Below are 19,216 nucleotides of genomic sequence, written 5' to 3' on the forward strand. Positions count from 1 at the left end.
AACGTTTAAGACATTTTATTACTGGCAAAGATGTGAAGACCTTACTCCTCATGGGGTTGTGTACAGCGCACGTAATTTCTGGCAAGCTCCATCAAGCCAGGTGCATTACATACATCACGGCCAAACATTAGCGATTGGTTCAAATCAGATCCTGTGGTTTTAAACTTCAAAATGTGATGCTTAGCCTGCCCTGGCAGCAGAAGTGAGAGGCAAGTTTTATTCTGAACAGGTCAGTATTTAACAAGGACTTAAACTTAAAATCTTTAGGTTAGATTGATTGGTTTGGCTCAGAAGTGGGAGCTCAAACGTTGTCACAGCTTAGCAAGCTCTACTTGCACATCTGACAACCAGAAGGACTGGCTAACTCTTGTGATGCTTGTATTGCTACTTTTAGCAATACAAGCTCATATTATATTTCCTATTTTATGGGATGTGTTGACAAATAGTGGCTGGTACTTATATGTGCCAAATCAGCCGTTATCAGAACTGCTAATCAGTATCTTGTACTTTCAAGTTTTAGGATGCTTTGTTTTTAGGGCTGCACCAATTTACTGGCCAGTTCCCTTAATTTTGGGAGAACGGTGATCGGCCGATACTTATGTGTGAAGATGATGTTATCTACCTCTTTTAGGCCTCAGAAAAGGCCTGAGAATCAACATTGTCCTCTTCTGTTCTCCTGTGAGAGATGTTTAACTGACCGACCGGCCCACCAGGTCATGTCTGAAAGTTTGAAATGAACATTAGTCTGTTGCCAACTCTGCGACTTTCTTGCTATAGTTAGGTTCATTTCAGACAAAAAGAAATTGGTATCGGCCAAAATCGGAATCGGCAGATCAGGGTTTAAAAGATCGGGAATCAGCCAGTAAACTACATTCGGTGTATCCCTAGGTGTTTTACATATGTAGTAAAATTTCAGCGTGTGAATGTGGGTGTGAACGGGTGAATGACTGAATGCAGTGTGAATCGCTTTGGGGTCCTTGATTAAGCGTATGGGCCATTTACCATTTACATGTGCTGCAGCTATGTTGGTTGCTGTCAGAAATCCATGGGGAGGATTTGCCTCCTCACCTTCATTAGATTCATGAAGGTGAGGAGGCATTCAAAACCACCTGAGTTACCATGAAGTAATATGTTTGGAATCGCAGCTTAATTTACTCTTTGCAGTATTACCACAATATTGCTTTTACAGTCATACAAAATATTTGCACCTATACAAAAGCCATATAAAAAAATCCATATGTGCAGTCCTGTTTCATTTACCACTAAATTAAATCATCCACTCTTCTTATTTTTCCCTCCTGAGTAGTTTGCCTCATAAAAATATACAGCAGAAAAAAATGGTCTGTAAAATAAGTTTTTTTCATGTTTTACTAGAGCTCAATGATGAGTTTTCCTTCATCGTCACTGCTGCTGGTATCTTCTGTGTTGTCTTGAAAGCTTGGAACAGGCCTTACTCCACTGGGCAGACAGTCTGAAGACTGGTAGCCATGAAAGGACCCAATCATGAAAACGGACTGGTATTTGCTGGCAATGTCAGGCCTCCCAGAGTTAGAGCTCTGGCCTGTGAAGTCATTCAGTGAGTACATGGCATCCTGCTTCTTTTCAGGTTCCAGAAACAAAAATGGCTGAGACGGAGATTCAGTAATCTGGTTGTCTGGCAGCATTTGGATGTCCCCGGTCATCTCACCAGTACCTCTGCACACTTTGGGAACATGGCTGAAGTACGAAGAGGACAATGTTCTAAAATCTGGTAAGACGCAAGAGTTGTTTTTACTCTCTCCTGTGAAAACATCACAGCTGTAGTTACCGGCGGCTGTACAGCCTTCCTGAGCTGAAAAACCGATGGGGCTTTTTGTTTGATCTTGACTTGAGAATGACTGCAGGGTGGGCTCAGCACATAAAAAGACACTCTGTGTTTCTGATGTGGAAATCGGAATCGGAGCATCCTGGCTCAGATCTGATTCACGCGAGACCTGCATTTGCTGGTTGTAGAGGACGATGCCTCTGTCCCAGGTCTTCTGTGGTGAATAGAAATGGTTGATTTCCAGTGGTGGAGAGCTCAAAAGGCTGGAATGAATGCTGTTAGCAGGAGTGTCAGAGTTATGTGAAGTGTTTGGGGCTTGATGAAGGTTGGGTGGAGGGCACTCGGACATACAGGAGTTCTTCTGGGAAAGAGACTCTAAATGTTGTTCTGACAGACAGGAGATTTTAGAGGTATCCACATGAAGGTTTGTTTCTTCTCCCTGGAACAAAAGAATAGAAAGGAATTAGCCTCTAACAAGAACACCATGGGGTGCCCAGGTAGCATCTTTTCCCCAGTAATTGCAGCAGTGAAGTGTGCAGTTGAAACCTTCAGGAAGACCCCGACTCTACCGCAACTCGTCACAAGATCCTCTGTAAGTACTGACCCCCTCTGAGTAATTTAAAATGATCGTTCTAAGTGAATTTAACTATTCCTTATTCTTCCACAGATCCTCATCGCTGAACAGCTCCTAGAAACTACAGCGGGAACCCTGGTCCTTATTACTCAAGACCAGGGGTGAAAGTAAGGGGGTACGGCAGGGTACTGCGTACTCCTAAAAGATTTGGTGGGGGTAAGCAGTACCTACAAGAGAGGGGAGCGGCTGTCTGCTGTAAAAAATCAGTGGGTTAAACTGTGCAGCCGCTACTGCGCCCACTAATTAGCCGTGACTGATTAGTTTTTCAAGAACAATCTAAAACATGACTTAATCAGTTAATAATTTTTGTTTCCCATTTCATATTGTTTCTGAACTGTCCGTGCTTTGTTAGAGCAGCGGTGCAATACGTGGATCGCGGAAAGTTTTGAGTCGATCTCGGTTTTAGGTGACAAATTGAACGCTGCCAGGAGGCTGAGACCAGCACGTCCTCCTCTGGCTCCTTAAAACGTTTGTAACTTTATTAAAGAAATCAACAAAAATCAACAAAACATGTTCAAATTAATGACACAACAAAAATAATAATCTCAGTGATTATTGTTTCAACAAGGTGTTGCGTAATTCTGTGCGTTTCGGTTCCATTACCAAAGTAACGAGCAGAACAGGAGTTTAAAATTAACTAATCAACCCCCGCTGTGTTCAGGGAGCGTTTATTAATGATATAAAAATAAATATTAAGCCTGCAAACCTAATATCGTAACGGACTGAATGTTGTGTTTTTAACATAATCTCTTGTCGGCTTGTGGAGCGCAGGAGGTTGCCATGTCAACGGGTGTGCTTAAATGACAGAGAGAGACGGAGAGTAAAAAGGTGCGAGTGGTTTAGAGTTGATCATCTGTTCAGGTTGTTTTACCTTTGCTGTGGCTCATTACAGCCTGTAATTTCTGAACATTAAATAAACGACAAACTTGGACTAATTACCTCGTTCTTTGTGAATACAACAAACATCAAATAGGGGTAAATATGTTTCATTAAGTATTTAACAATTAAATTAATTGTCTAATATAAAAAAATAGTTTGGTGCTGTCAGGCTCAGAGTCTGAGAGGATTTTCCTTTATCAAACAATTTTGTTTTTTACCTCTTATTTAGTGGAAATATTGATGTTGATGAGACTTTCTCCAAAATATTAACCTTTTTCAACCTTTATAGCTCCACTGTTGAAAATGAGGAGCTAACATTCACAAATGACAGTGAAATAAAATCCAGTCCAACATCTGGTTTGAGGTGATTCCTCTGGAACCTGTTGGAGGAAACATATCCCAACTTCAGAAGATGAGCTTTAACCTAACAGAGCTCTGTGGTTCCTCCTATCAGTATGAGAGTCAGGGTGAGGAGGTGCCATGTTAGGAAGCTAACATGTTAGCTAACTCTAACCCCACAACAATAATAACCTCAGTAATTATTGTTTCAACAAGGTGTTGCGCAATTCTGTGCGTTTCGGCTCCATTAAAAAAAAAAAACTAGCAGAGCAGGAGTTTAAAATTAACTAATCAACCACCGCTGTGTTCATGAGAGGCTTATTAATGATCACAAAATAAATATCAAGCCTGAAAACCTAATATTGTAACGAACTGAATGTTATGTTTTTAATGAAGTCCCTGCTCGGCTCGTGGCAGTTGCCATGGCAACGGGTGTGCTTCATCCCTGGTAAAAGGGCTATTTTAACCTTGTGTCTGTATTTTACCATTACATGCGCCTTTGCCTTGGTGCATCACAGCCGCTGTAATTTCGGAACATTCAAAAAACGACAAAGTTGGACTAATTATCTCCTTCATCTGTGAGTATAGGTCATCCACACAAACATCAAACATGGTAAATATGTTTCATTAAGTATTTAACAAACAAATAACTTCTACCGCAATAATTATAATTATTCAGTGAAACATATATGTGTAATTAAATTAATTTAATTTTGAGAGTCAGGGTGAGGAGGCGCCATGTTAGGAAGAGAAGTGGAAGCTGCAGGATCTTCAGAACAAACAGGTCATGATGCTGGGCTACTGATGTTCCCTCTGTCTGGACACAGGATCAATAGAACCAGTTTAAAAGCTAAACTGAATGGTTATATGCCAGACATGGAAAACTGGGATGACTCCATGCCATGATGTTCAGAATTTAGGTCTCATGACATCTCAAGGTGTCAACATTGCCAGTCAATAGGCTGAGGGAAATATATCTCCATTTTGTAGCAATTCAAGAGCTACCAGCTTTTATCGCTTCGCAAAAAAATTAAACCGCGTTCCAAATCACACAAAGAAGCAGTTTATATATATATATATATATATATATATATATATATATATATATATATATATATATATCAGGCAATGGGGAACAGAAGACAAGGTGCTGGAAGTACCATCATGGGAGGACAAGCCCCTACATGGGATGTACCACCGAAAAATAACTGAAGTGGCTGATGTCAGGAAAACCTACCAATGGCTGGAGAAAGCTGGACTCAAGGACAGCACAGAGGCACTCATCCTGGCCGCCCAGAAACAGGCCCTAAACACCAGAGCAATAGAGGCTCAGATCTACCACACCAGACAAGACCCAAGGTGTAGGTTGTGCAAGGAGGCCCCTGAGACAATCCAGCACATAATAGCAGGGTGCAAGATGCTGGCAGGGAAAGCGTACATGGAACGACATAAACAAGTGGTGGGCATAGTGTACAGGAACATCTGTGCAGAATATGGACTGGAAGCCCCGAGATCAAAGTGGGGAACACCCCCAAAAGTGGTGGAGAATGACCGAGCTAAGATCCTGTGGGACTTCCAGATCCAGACAGACAAGATGGTAATGGCGAACCAACCGGACATTGTGGTGGTGGATAAAGAACAGAGGAAAGCCGTTGTGGTGGATGTAGCAATACCAAGTGACTACAACATCAGGAAAAAGGAGCATGAGAAATTGGAGAAATACCAGGGCCTCAGGGAGGAACTGGAAAAGACCTGGAAGGTGAAGACCAAAGTGGTGCCTGTGGTCATTGGGGCCCTCGGGGCAGTCACCCCCAAACTGGAGCAGTGGCTCAAACAGATCCCAGGAACAACATCAGACATCTCAGTCCAGAAATGTGCAGTTCTAAGCACAGCCAAGATACTGCGCAGAACCCTCAAGCTCCCAGGCCTCTGGTAGAGGACCCGAGCTCAGCGGATGAAACAGACCACCCGCGGAGGGTGAGAAGGGAATTTATATTTTTATATACTTTTGTGTATATATACTATACTTTTGTCATAGTACTCCCAAGAATTTAAAACTAATTTCACTTCTGAACATAATCATATTATTTTCCAACAACTTCCAGAACAGTTTAATTTCATAGCTGATAACTAACGGTATATTAATGAATCTGTACATAAGAACAAATTGCAGCAGTTCCTGTACAGTAGCTTTATGCCTCAGGTAAGTAGAACTGCGGTCGCTCTTCTTCTCACGGGCGCCCGTTAGTTCAGCTGCGATGACCCCAGTAAATTAAACATAAAAATACTCTATAGAACAAGAGTCCCCAAACTACGGCCCGCGGGCCGGATCCGGCCCGCCTCCACATTTGGTCCGGCCCCCTGAACAATACCAGAGAGCATTCAGATTTTTTTTCATTTATGGTATTTTCCAAACTATAAGCTGTTTATATGTGGATTTTTCTTCAATCACCAGGGGGCTCTTTAGCAGGAAGTGAATCATTGGAAGTCTGGTTACTTGCATGCCAACATTGAGTCCACAAGCAGCAAAATGAGTAAGAAACAGATCAGATGTCTTTGGAAAGTTTCTTTGCAAACGGGAAAAGGCCCAAAGAAGAGAAAGGAGAACAGATTTATCTCGGACCGGTAGGTGAGTCCCACATTACAAGCCGCTCTGTGTAACATGCGGCAACATAAATGAAAAAATGTGTTGACATTAAAAGTTCTATGTTAATAATGTATTTGGTCAAGACTTTTCCACGGTAAACAATATTCCTAAACTCACCCAAGATATTGTCAGCAAAATGTATTTGTTTTTTTCTGCATACAACAGCAGCAATGTACTAACTATACACAAGACTGTCATTACTTGACATAGTTGTACTGTTTGCTTCCGTAGAAATGGCGTAGTGTCTGGACATGTTAAAATGTTAAACTTTTTACCAGCCGAAATCCTCACCACTTTCAAATAGTTTCCTTTTTTATTTTATTTCAGTTGTTGCATGGACTCAATGAGTACAAACAACAAGTTGATGAGACTTAACATTCCAGGCAGGAGGCCAGGTCACCAGTCTGTCAGTGACACAGGACAAAAAACTATGCACACACACCTAGGGAGACTTTAGAGAAACCAATTAGCCCTGACAGTCATGCTTTTGGACTATGGGAGGAAGCCGGAGTACCCGGAGAGAACCCATGCATGTACAGGGAGAACATGCAAACTCCATGCAGAAAGACATGGAGTCTTCCAGGGCCGAGAATTGAACCCTTCTTGTTGCCAGGCAACAGTGCTACCAACTGCACCACTGTGCAGCCCGCCCACATTACAATCAAAGTATATAAAACTTTTTATAACCAGTACCTGCAAATGAACCATCCAATTCAGGAGATGCTGCAGGTAACCAAACAAAAACCCCAAATCACAAGTAAACAACCTGGTTGTCCATTACAAAAAGAAGAAATACATACCAGGTGAGTAATGTCTTTTTGTCTCTTCATTGCAGGAAAGAAGGTCCAAAAGACCCAGTAGACGACGTCCAAACAGAAAGTCCCAAGGCCCCAGGTGATGACCTCACTTTGAGGAATATATTTAGTCTCTTCTTTTATCATGTTTGTATTAATCTTGTCAGATAAGTAACCTTTGTCCTCCTTTTTGGCAGGAAGACAGCGAGGCGTACCCAGGATTTCAGTTTCCACCGAAGAAACAATGTAATCTCCAGGTAAGTGAATCAATTTCAGGGAATTAAACAGAGTTGTTCACTCTCCATGACCCCCTCCAGGGGTCATGCAAAACAAGTGAAAGTGAAGAATCATCCGTAGAGTTGTTTGTAGAACCTCCTCATCCTCTTACATGTCGAGCCCTTAGAATCTGCATGATAACAAAAACCTTTGTCCATCCATCCATTTTCCTCTATTGTTTCTGGGTCATGGAGCAGCAGCTTCAGAAGGGAGGCCCAGACTTCCCTCTCCCCAGCCACTTCTTCCAGCTCCTCGGGGGGAATCCCAAGGCGTTCCCAGGCCAGCCGAGAGACATAGTCCCTCCAGAGTGTCCTGGGTCTTCCTTGGGGCCTCCTCCCGGTGGGACGTGCCTGGAACACCTCACCAGGGAGGCGTCCAGAAGGCATCCTGACGAGAGAAGCAGCAGCTCTACTTTGAGTTCCTCCCGGATGACCGAGCTTCTCGCCCTATCTCTAAGGGAGAACCCAGACACCCTGCGGAGAAAACTCATTTCGGCCGCTTGTATCTGGGACCTCGTTCTTTCAGTCATGACCCACAGCTCATGACCGCAGATGAGGTGGGAACAAAGATCGACTGGTAAATCGAGAGCTTCGCTGTTTGACTCAGCTCTCTCTTCACCACGACGGACCAGCAGACGCTGCCCCAATCCACCTGTCGATCTCCCGCTCCCATTTTCCCTCATTTGTGAACGAGATCTCCAGATACTTAAACTCCTCCACTGAGGCAGGAACCCCTCTCCCAATCTCTCCCAGAGAGGAGACACTCCACGTCCCAAGAGCCAGGTTCTGCAAGCACCATCCATATTCACAAGAGTGTTTGGGAAAGGAGTTTGCAACACACAGCCAGAACAATGCTTGCAGCTGTACCAACACCCAAGCCAAAACCGAAGCCGCTCATTAAAGACTCCCCACAATCAGACAAGAAAGTCCACATACTCCAGGGTGGACGCTGCTGCTGCTGCTGCTGCTGCTGCTGCCTCACTCCTGGCCTCAGATGTTCCATCACAGCCTCCAATATCTCATCTTCTTCTGACTCGTCCAAATTATAAAATCTTTTAATTTTCTTCATTAGTTCCGCCATTTCAGTCAGTAATTCCTCTGCATTTAAACCTCGCAACCTCCTTCTTTGAGTCTTTATATAAAATTTCTCAAGTTCTTCAACAAATTCTGGATCCTCCATCATAAAAGTTTTACTAGTTGCCACTCTTTCTTCAATGCTCCACTGAATGATCTCTTGGGAAAAAGTTCAAGTACTTAAGACTGTTTATGATGTCATAACAAGAGAATGCTATTATGACATCACAGAGAGAGTGATGTCATAACTGACACATACTTGCATATATTTATGCATTTTATAAAATATGTTTATATGGTTTTCTTTTTTGCATATATATTGAAATATGTTTAATCTAGGCCATGCTAGTTCTGCTGTTATATTGTTTTTGTCGTGTTTTAGTTGTTGAGAAAGTGTGGTGTGAATTTCCCAAGCGGTAACATTAGGACTCCTCCTTGCAGGAACTTGTTTTTTGCCAGACACTGACCTTACCTCGGTGCCCATTGTGTTTTACCAAATCTCTTTATTGTTGTTACAGATGGTTAATCAAACTGAGCTTTACATGCACAGTTTTAAACAAATATATGGTTAATTTATGTTCTTGCATTGTTCTAAAATGCAAGTTTATATAAACTAAAATATAAAAACTGCATCCAATAAATAAAAGGTCAGTATTTTATTTTATTTTCAAAACATTTTAATTACTTGCTTTACTTTCTTTGAAAAGGATAAGAAGGATGGTCATATTTTATTTTATTTCTTCATCTCACTTCCACTGGATGCAGGATTATTGCTTGTATCTTATTCTGAAGATTGGAATTTTGATTATGGAGTCCCTTTTTCCATCACGTTTGTTTATGTTTTTATTTCTTTATTTTATAAGTCAGTTTTTCTGACATGAAACTTGGTTCAGCTTTTATGCTCACTTCTGAGCCCTGCCAAGAGCTGGAATTGTTCAATCAGATGGGAACTACAAACTTGTCTGCCACTTTTACCCATAATGCACTGCAGTTAGTTGTTTGCTTCTCTGAAAGATGAGTGCTGTCTTTAAAACTCCCCTTTTTCACAGAGTTCTTTTGATTCTTTGTTTTCAGACTCCTTTGTCTGATATGAAGCTTCATTCAGCTTTTAACTTCACTTCTGAGTTTCTGCCGACAGCTGGAACCAGAGGCGTCGCCAGGAATTTTGGGCCTCCTGACAAAATATTAGATTGGGCCCCCCTGCAAAGGTCGCCAGGCCGGGAATTGAACTGGCAACAAGGTGTTGCGTAATTCTGTGCGTTTCGGTTCCATTACCAAAATAACAGAGCAGGAGTTTAAAATTAACTAATCAACCACCTCTGTGTTTAGGGAGGCTTATTAATGATCGCAAAATAAATATCAAGCCTGAAAACCTAATATCATAAAAGACTGTTATGTTTTTAACGTGATCTCTGGTCGGCTTGTGGAGCGCAGGAGGTTGCCATGGCAACGGGTGTGCTTAAATGACAGAGAGACGGAGAGTAAAAAGGTGCGAGTGGTTTAGAGTTGATCATCTGTTCAAGTTGTTTTAACTTTGTTTATCTTTGCTGTGGCTCATCAAAGCCACTGTAGTTTCTGAATGTTCAATAAACGACAAACTTGGACTATACCTCGTTCTTTGTGAGTATGGCACCACTTCCCTTCAAGAGCCAGAACATTTCACCAAACCCTGCGGTCACCAATTCCTTAAACATTTGAACTCAGTTTTGTGAACACTACAGCTTGCAGGAACCTCCTACTGAAGCTCAAATAAAAAAATTTTAAAAATCTCATGTTCCCCGCTCCGTTCCTCTCCAACCTTACTTCCAATATTGGCCAAGTTAAGGTCAATGACCTTTACAGAGAAAAGTCTTTTACCACTTTCCCCTTTTCATGCTTCCTTTAAACTAGACTGTTTGTCAAATCCACCAACCTTAATTTGCTAAATGTCTTCCAGGGTCACTGCTTGACTCCTTGCTCACTCAGGACTCTGCTCAGAGATACTTTTTTGTTTCCTTAAATATAGCCTCATCGACTCCCCTGATACAGCTCCGATTGTTTATCTTAAATGGACCTTGAAGAGATCCCAGACAGTCAGTGGGATCTAATTCTTAAATTGGTTCAAATTTCCTCCATATATACAAGGCTCAATTGAACACAATCAAGGTTCTTTTCAGAGTATACCACTCCAGTGCTTTGCTGCCGAAAGTGTATCCAGCCGTTATTGACATGTCTAGAGCCAAATATTTGACACTCTCGCAACGGCGGTGAAAGATGACCTTATTCCTAATCCTCGTTTCGTTTTATTCAACACTCCCCCACTTAAACTGCCAAATATGCATCAACAGCAAATTGATGCATATTTGGCTTCACAAATATTCAAATGGAAAAATGTTCAACCTCCTCCACACCTTGGCTGGCTCAAGGAGGTCTTGACACGTGTGAAACTTCAAAATATTACATACTCTCTTGCAGGTTCTGGCCAGGCATGTATAACAAGATCTGGTGACTTTTCCTGGACTATTCAGACAAAACAACCATCCACCCAAAGTGATCACAGGCCCCCAGGTCAGTCGTCCGCTATTCTCTTTCTTCTGTATACAAACCAAATATTAGTGAAGACGATTTATAGAAATAATCTGAAAGAGAATTAAATTAATTTGCAGACACGCTTTTCTTCCAGCATGTTTTTTTTTTTAACTTGAAGTTTATAAAGCAATCTCAAGAATTTTGATATCCTGGTTTAGTTGCCTGTTGCCCCCCCATATTATTGATATAAGGAATTACTGGATGCCTTCAGGGGGCATAAATCAACTTGCCCCTGTGTGCGGTTCTGCGACTAAACTGTTTACTAAAGAGTCGTCTTGTGTAATTCATTTTACTACTTTCTACACATGGGCAGGATCATGTGTCTATTGTGCTGCAACACTTTCATAAGAAGCCGTCTGCTCCGACACCGTCCTCAGATAGCAGCCTTCTAAATATGTGAATGATTTGTGGACGACTGCAGCTGAAGCTGTAATTAAAACAATAAAATCCACAGGAAGAATTCCAAACTGGAAGAAGTCATCTTATAAACTTGTTTTTTTTTTGTTGTTGTTTTTTTTTTATTTTGTATATTAAATCATACAGTGGAACCAAAGGGGGAAAAAACATCCATACAGTTTTTAAATACATAACTATTTAATACCTGAGTGAAGTTGCCCCCTTCCACCTTCTTCAAATCAGACAAAATTTGGTGTCAAAAATGTGTGCTACGTTTGTGCAGCAAAAAATTTTGTTTGTGCAGCTATCACTTTAAATATATTAAGAAATGTTTATAGAGGTCATGAAAGGTCAACCAGCATCCCTGACCCCCCCTCTCCCCCAAACAAACACACTTTTTTGCTGGTTTATGCAGCAATTTTGTTTTGTTTTGTGCTGCTTTGGCTTTGAAGATATTAATGAAAATTGAAAAGGTCATTTTGATTAAGTAAAAGTGGGGGAACTGGTTGACCTTTTGACCTTTAAACTCTAAGCAATTAGTACATTTTGAACACAAACCTTGTCTAGACTTCTTCTAAGAGAGTGCGTTTATGCTTGATTCAAGCACCAAAATAATAATAATGAAAAATAGGACGTACAGTTAACATTCAACACATAGGCAGTGATTTTCCTTCTCACCTTACGCCTGCTCATGTCTGCTGCAGCCACATGTCTGCTGTAAGTCTCTGGTCCTTTGTCTGATTTTGTCAACCCGTCGTTTCCCTGCTCTCCCAAGCGTTGGTGTTTTCTCTCTGGCTCCCCCTGGCTCTGCTTTGGTCTCCAGTGATCCGTGCTGTCTGGCTGCAGAGGTATCTCGCTGTGCTCCTGTGAGTCCAGACCAGTCTGTGCTCCCTCCGTGATCCCTCAGGCAACAAAAACAGACATAAAGAAGTTGTTTTTTGGGTTTGTTTTTTTTTTTAAGGTTCAAGTTTTACTGCTTGAAGGCTTCAGGTAAGGATCAGGGTTCACAACACGATGAAAAATAAATTATCTCATTCGGTCATAGTTGCTCGTTGTGGCCTATCCCAACGAGCAACTGCATCCAGATGCTCAGGACACATCTGGATACACCAGATGCATCCTGAGCGTGTGGACAACTATTCACGACACAGAGTCGGTGCTCTGAGCTCTGGATCACCTTTGCACACATACTAGACTTTAAACTGCACACATACACAACCTCACGACCTCATGCGAACCCAAAACGAGGCACCTTTTTACGATTCTTATACGTTAGAAATGCAAAGTAATCAAGAATTTGCTTCTATGTATTTTGTAGGTTCCCCAGAAAACTATAAGCTTTAAATTCTGATGAACATTTAGCACTGGAACTGGAAGACATGTTAAATATCCAAAATAAATAATAATAAAAAAAGAACAACAGAAACGACAAATGCAATAAATTATGAAGTTTCTGTAAACAAAATTGACCTTCAGAAAAAAGGTCTAGTTGAGACCAAATCACCAAACTCAAGACTTTTGTCATTCAGCTTTTGGGAGAAAGAGAAAGAAAAACAATAAATCATGCAAATGGAAATTACTGTGCTTGTTTTAATTTATCATGCGATTAATCGATTTATAGATTTGTTGTTTATTGCGACGGGCCTATCTGAAAGGTCCTCTACCCTTGACATTTTTTTGTAACGTCCTGCCTACAAGAGAAATGTGAGAACTTCAGCAACTACTGGAGCCTGGGAAGACAAACACAAACTCATATATTCTGTGATGAAACATAAGGACCAGAGTGTTAGCCCTGGGGATCCTGGCGGCAATCCACCGTCTTTTAATTACAGGAAAAAAGCAAGCAAAAGCTGCTTTTGATTGTTTCCGCCTGCAGTCTGAATCCCTGACAAACATTTTAATGTTTGAGTAAAAAAAAAAACAAAAAAAAAAACGACGTGATTTTTCTAGTTCCTGGAATTCAGGAACCAGAAAAAGTCATTAGATTGTGCTGCCACCTTGTGTTGGAATGCGGCCTCTACCTACATTTTTTCAGGGACTGAAATCATCAGTGTGGTAATGTACAGAACTCCTGTGCTGTTTGCGTCCTGCTGGACACCAGCTTTACAGATACTAAACAAAACAATGGCAGAAAATTCATCAGACTCAGTCAGATCCACCATGACGGACGAGAATAATCACTGAGCGTCTTCCCTTTGACCCGTCCCTGATTATTTTGCTCAACAAATAAGTTTACTCATTTTTACTAAACAGATGCGCCATGTGAGCAAAATCTAGATGAAAGTCATTATTTTAACACTGGTGATGCGTTCGTAACTTTTACCTGACACACCTGTGCCTCCTATTAAATGTTTTATTTATTTATTTATTTATTTATTTATTTATTTATTTATTTATTTGTTTGTTTGTTTGTTTGTTTGTTTGTTTGTTTGTTTGTTTGTTTATTTTTATTGTTTAATTTTAACGTTTCCAATATTTCAGGTAAATGAAGCCTTTTTTAATTTCTGCTCCCATATATCCAACAGAAAAATGAGGTTTCTTTTCAAACGATCTGCTTCTTTAATCAGAATTCATTTAATTTGGAGAGGAAGGCTACGCTCATACGGCAGCCTAACTTGACCCAAACCCGATTTTTTTTCTTTTCTTTTTTTTTATTTAATGCGACCTATTTCTGATCTTTTCATGTCAATTTGAACAGCACAGATCAGTTTTTTTTTTTTTTTTTTTTTTTTTTTTCAAATTCGACCCACACTACCTGTCCTCTACAGCGTCCAGGTCGCATTCCTCCGACCTGAACGTCATTGATACTGGACAGACGTCACGTCACTACTCTGCTTACTGATACGCGCGCAAGTCGGAAGAAAAACAACAACCATGGCGGATGAGGATTAAGTTTTTAATGTGCTGGCTCCGGTCTTACAACTTTAAAATCGTAAGATTAGCATCCACGTTTACATCTGCAAACACTGAGCACTTCTTTTTTTTTCTTTTTTTATTTCTGACAAAACTGAGCACGCTCTCTATGTGTGACGTTATTATGCCCTCTACTGCGCATGCGGGACACTTTTGTAGTTCAGACTGGAGATCACATACAAGTCGCATATATTTTCAAGTGTGAACGACCACGCGGAAAAAAAAAATCAGATTTCATAATAAATAGGATTCAGGTTACAGTGTGAACGTGGCCTAACTATCTTCAAAATTTGTGTTTGTAATGGTAAGTGATGGATACACACACACTTGCAGTAAGTTGTTTGCTCTGCTGTAGTTATCAGTGCACTTGAATATAGAAATAATTCAGTGACATATCCCTGCATTATGTAAGACATAACACTCAGATGCTTAACATAAGTAAGCTGTAATTCATACCTGTGGTGGAGCTCTGGAAGCTTGTAACGTCTCCAGATCTTTTCATGTCAACAGAAGCAGGCTGTAAGTTAAACTGACCCGCAGATTTTTCTGAATGTTCTCTTCTAATTACATTCTGTATTTCCTGAGGACAATATTCCATTGAAGAAGAGGAATTGTCTGAAAGTTCCACTCTGCTCAGTTGCAAGTTTGCATGCTTGATTGAACTCTGACTTGTGGATTTTGTAGGTTCCATTTGATGACTGTGAAAGACAAATGCTTGTGGGTTGAGCTCTCTTACCACATTGGGGTTACTGTTGGAAAGTTGAGAGACTGATGCATCAATGCCTGTGTTGCTGTTGGCTTGTTTGAGGAACTCTCCACTCTCTGTCCTACTGATTTTGCACACCAAAGCTCCTCCATGACTATTCAATACATTTGCGTTACACAAGCCTCCTGGATGTTTCGCTTTCTGTTGGCTTTTGTCCAGAGGTTCGATTTTCATGTTGCTCTGATTTGCTGGACTGGTGGAAAATGATCTCTCACAAATTTTCTGTTGACCTGTAAGCATTTGTGAGGCCATTCCAGTTGGATTGACCCTCTTAGTGGATAAAAATTTCTCCTCAGCACAAGTGTTTGGAAATAGAACTTGTTTAGCCTGTGAAGTGTGGTTCCTTCCTGAGTTTTCACCTCTGACTGAAGCAGAGGTTGCCATAATACTGCCTTCAGAATTTCGGGTCTGTGTGACTGTGATTAAATGGCCATTATTGTGCGAGTGCCGGGATGGTGGTTGAGGAGGGAAAGATTTGGTTGATGATGCAGTTCTGCAGGCATCACTGTGTTCAGTTTTTTCTTTCACCGGCTGCACAGACTGTGGGGGTGATGCTCTCTCTGAGTTAAGTCTAGATAAATGCTCCTGTCTGACACCCTCCTTTGAATCTTTTGGTTGTTCTTCTACTTCTGTGACATTGTTAATTTTCATTGAGTCAGAAGTTTGAGTCTTACTCAGGGCACCTTCTGGGGTCATGACTTCAATTTCACGTAACTGTGACAGACTAGGGCCAGACTGACGTTCAATTTGGGGTGCAATAAGAGCCATCTGCTCATCTGATATGATTTGAAGACAGATATGGAGGTCTGCTGTGTGTACATGAAAAACATTTTGAGCTTGCTGGTCCAACGGCACAATGCGACAACGTACAACTGAGGCATTAGAGTCAACATCTGCTTTGTTTGCGGGGCTTGCCAGGATCGATGCTGTTGACAATTGCCTGTCTCCCAAAAAAGGGCTGGATCCGTGGTTAGACAGATGATGCGAAAGACCTGTGATGGTGGCAGCGGATGTCTGACTATTTCCTGTGGGCAAAGACATGCATGGAGCTGCAGTTGCAAGAGGTCTGGGTAAATGTTTATGCATAGAATCAGTTGCAGTTTTCGAACAATGCAACAAAGCGCTGCATAATCCACTCGAATAATCTTGAAAGCAGCTTGTGGTTATTGTGGTTGCTGCAAACTGCCTTTGCATAACAGATACATTAGAAGACAAACTGTGGGTGTGTTGTGAAGTTTTAACCTGACACACACTTGTAACCATGCGAGCCAAGGCAAGGTGGTCTTGTGTTTGAATGGACTCTAAAGTGTTTTTAGATATGTTTTCATAAGACGTCACTAAGATTTGGTTGCTGGGAGTCGGACTACAGTCATCTGTTCCCTTTGGTTTACTTTGAGCTTGTGGTAAGGATGCAGGACCAGATTCAAGGGCATTGGGTAACTTCAACTGATACTTGGGGAGGAAGCTGCTCTTTGCAGCAACAGAGACTGAAGTAGCTGCCGAAGTGCTAATCTGGGAAACATTTGCATTGAGTAAGCATGGCAAAAAGAGGGTTCCTTTGAGCCCAGGAGAATTTGTGATTTTTTCATCTTGGACATAAGTAAGATCTGTACCCTGCGGAGGTGTGCTCGCAGTGTCAGACACAGGGTGCTGAGTCAGTGTGTTTGGCGTAGTCTCCATCTCCAGAGGGGAAATTATTTTTTCACCAATTTTCTGCTTCTTCCTGTCAGATGGAGTGTGGGCTTCACAAAGCTCTGTCATGGAGTCAGAATGTTTTGGAACATTCCCTAATCTCCCTGCCTCTGTTAGATTGACACACTCCGTTTTGTGGACAGGCACAGATCTGGTAGCAGATAAAGGCAATACTGACAGAGACAAATGTCTTGTAAGTGGAGCCTTAGCAGAACTATTTGTTGAATGAAGGTGACGTGTTTCTACATTTAGATCCACAGAAGAGACAAGGGAGAGATTGGCAGAGAGATGACCTGCTGTTGCATTGCTGGTTGAGAAGTTTACCGTTGAGCCCGATCTTGTTACTGTTTCCTTTTGAACCATGGAGACCCTTTTCTGTACACCCTGAGCTGCCTCATGAACCAGGTTTGTCAAACATTTCCTGCCTTTGAGAGCAGTGGAATCACCACTTTTGTCAGGATCATAGAGCTTTTTAAATGTTCCACCCCCATACATGTACCACTTGTTGTAAGCAAACTTCTGTGCTTTCTTCCTCCGGAACTTTCTGCTGCTTGGCTCTCCAATAATGTCACTGGCATCTCTGTCGCAGCTGAGACTGCCGGTGCATGCCTCCTCCACAGATGAAGTTGTGTGGAGGCTGTCTGTTGTGTGGTTGCAGTCTACGGCTGTCTGCCGAACCAGTGGGCGGTGAGAAGACGAGTGCTGGTTCACAGGCTTCTTCAATAAACCTGTTGGGTTGATCTGGCCAGAGCTACCCCTGCGGATGTCTGTTGCATAATCACTTTGACTGGAGGAGGTTGGGCTGCTTCTCTCGGGCTGCAGAAGGGTAACGCTGAAAGGGAGTGAGCTGCTGCGCGTTAAGGGGGCATGCTCTGTGGTAGAGGAGCACTGAGTTGGCACAGAGTTGAATAAACCAGACTTGGTGTGTCTCTGCATCCCAGTATTCTGGGCCGGGTTAATCTTCATGTCAAAGTGGAAGGAGTCCTTGTAGGTGTATGGCATGGGAAGGTCAATGCTGCCCTGCTTTGACAAAACAGTTTTTCTTGGTCTGACATTTTCAAGGTGTTTATCCTCCACAACAGCCGAGTTGTCCGAAATCAGCTTGGATATCCGTTCCTCTAGCCTCTTATGCACCTGCTCCCTTGCTGAGTCTTTTTCGTCTCGTCCACCGTGGCCTTGTTCTGAACATAAATGTGTGTTCTCGGTTTCTTCAAGATGTTCCCTGCTAGGTTTAGAGAGGGAATCCACACTGTGCTCAGGTAAGACACTGCTGGGACTTGGGTAGTGGTCACTGCTCTCGCTGAAGCCAGAGTCTGTACTTTCATGACTCTGGGATTTCCCTCTGGACACAGATCTCTCCCACTGTTTGGAGAACAGGGTGGCTTCCTGTCTCTGAAGCTGGAGATGCCGACTGATGGTCAGAGATTCTTTTGTATTTTCTGTCTTCTGTTTATCCCCCGCAACTGTCAGTTTGTCACTCCCATTTGTTTCTGCGCTGGAAACCATTGGGCTTGTCTCTCTCTGTTCGGAACTTTGAGTCCGAACAGCAGGAGTCGGGCTCTCAGCAGCACTTAGCGTAGCATGCTTCTCCTCGCTGCCCAAGTCTTCACACTGCTCATCAAGAGACAAACTGGAGGAACAAGTCTCTCTCGAGCTGGACATGCTGTCCAGACTGCCCAGGTTGCTCTGCTCTGACTCGGATGATTGTCGGGCATGTGCCTGAGTTCGTCTGTGTTTGTAGAGGTTGCTCTGAGTCTTGAAAGACACTCCACAGGTGGTGCAGGGGTAAGGTCGCTCCCCGGTGTGGCAGCGGAGGTGCTTCTCCAGGACGCTGGGCTTCATGCAGTCACGTCCGCAGTGAGGACACACATGTTTGCCCGCAGACTTGGGTTTGGCTGCAGGAGTCGGAGCTGGAGCTGGAGCTGGAGCTGCAGCTGGAGCAGCAGCTGCGCTCAGTCCCATTTGAGGCTGCAGTCCACCGGCGAGATGCAGAGTCAGGAAGGGAAGCGTCTCTTTGGAGTAGAGCGGTGGCATGGCCAGATGGAGTGCATTTGTCTCTCGCGCATCTGCAGGAGGTTGAAGGTACGGCTGCATCGGCACGGCAGGAACTGTCTGGATGTAAACAGCCGTTAGAGGTGTTTGGATGTCCATCCTTTTCTCTGCCTGTGCTCTGAAAGAGCCGGTGTGCACCGGAACACTCGATAGTGTCGGCTTTCCGGTCTCCATGGCAACACTGCAACTGTCGTGATGTACCAGCGTCGGGTCTCTAATTACCTGAAAGATAAAGACATTTGTTTTTAAGTCTTTTCCTTTGCCTTTTTGCTCAAAAGGGCTGGTGAGTTTATTCAAGCAGACTGCTTTAAGTCTCAAAGTGAAGAAAGCAGCAGTGCAATGTGACAAAGCAGCTAATGAAGACAGATATGCAGAATCCTTCA

At 42.5% G+C, this 19,216-nt stretch overlaps 2 protein-coding genes across 4 annotated transcripts in view; one reads left to right on the forward strand and one right to left on the reverse strand.

Moving 5' to 3' along the window:
• znf831 (zinc finger protein 831) overlaps window positions 1-19,216 on the reverse strand; it is a 20,976-nt gene continuing 1,760 nt past the window's right edge. For 2 of the 3 annotated variants that reach the window (XM_017304889.2, XM_008410380.3), the window contains exons 2-4: window positions 14,780-19,055; window positions 12,089-12,312; window positions 1-2,243 (exon numbers count right to left, since the gene is read on the reverse strand). In XM_017304889.2, coding sequence (XP_017160378.2) covers window positions 1,371-2,243; window positions 12,089-12,312; window positions 14,780-19,007 — 5,325 coding nt within the window. In that variant the 5' untranslated portion in view covers window positions 19,008-19,055 and the 3' untranslated portion in view covers window positions 1-1,370. Of the gene's footprint in view, window positions 2,244-7,103; window positions 7,332-12,088; window positions 12,313-14,779; window positions 19,056-19,216 lie in introns of those variants that run through there. The other variant, XM_081607430.1, reaches the window with a different exon arrangement.
• Window positions 14,525-19,216, forward strand: part of cstf1 (cleavage stimulation factor, 3' pre-RNA, subunit 1) — a 20,433-nt gene continuing 15,741 nt past the window's right edge. Inside the window, exon 1 of the mRNA XM_008410382.3 lies at window positions 14,525-14,627. The gene's annotated coding sequence lies outside the window, so the exon portion shown is untranslated. The remainder of the gene's footprint in view (window positions 14,628-19,216) is intronic.

Source organism: Poecilia reticulata, chromosome 5 (genome assembly GCF_904066995.2).
Source record: "Poecilia reticulata chromosome 5, P_reticulata-male-v2, whole genome shotgun sequence".
Taxonomy (NCBI): Eukaryota; Metazoa; Chordata; class Actinopteri; order Cyprinodontiformes; family Poeciliidae; genus Poecilia; species Poecilia reticulata.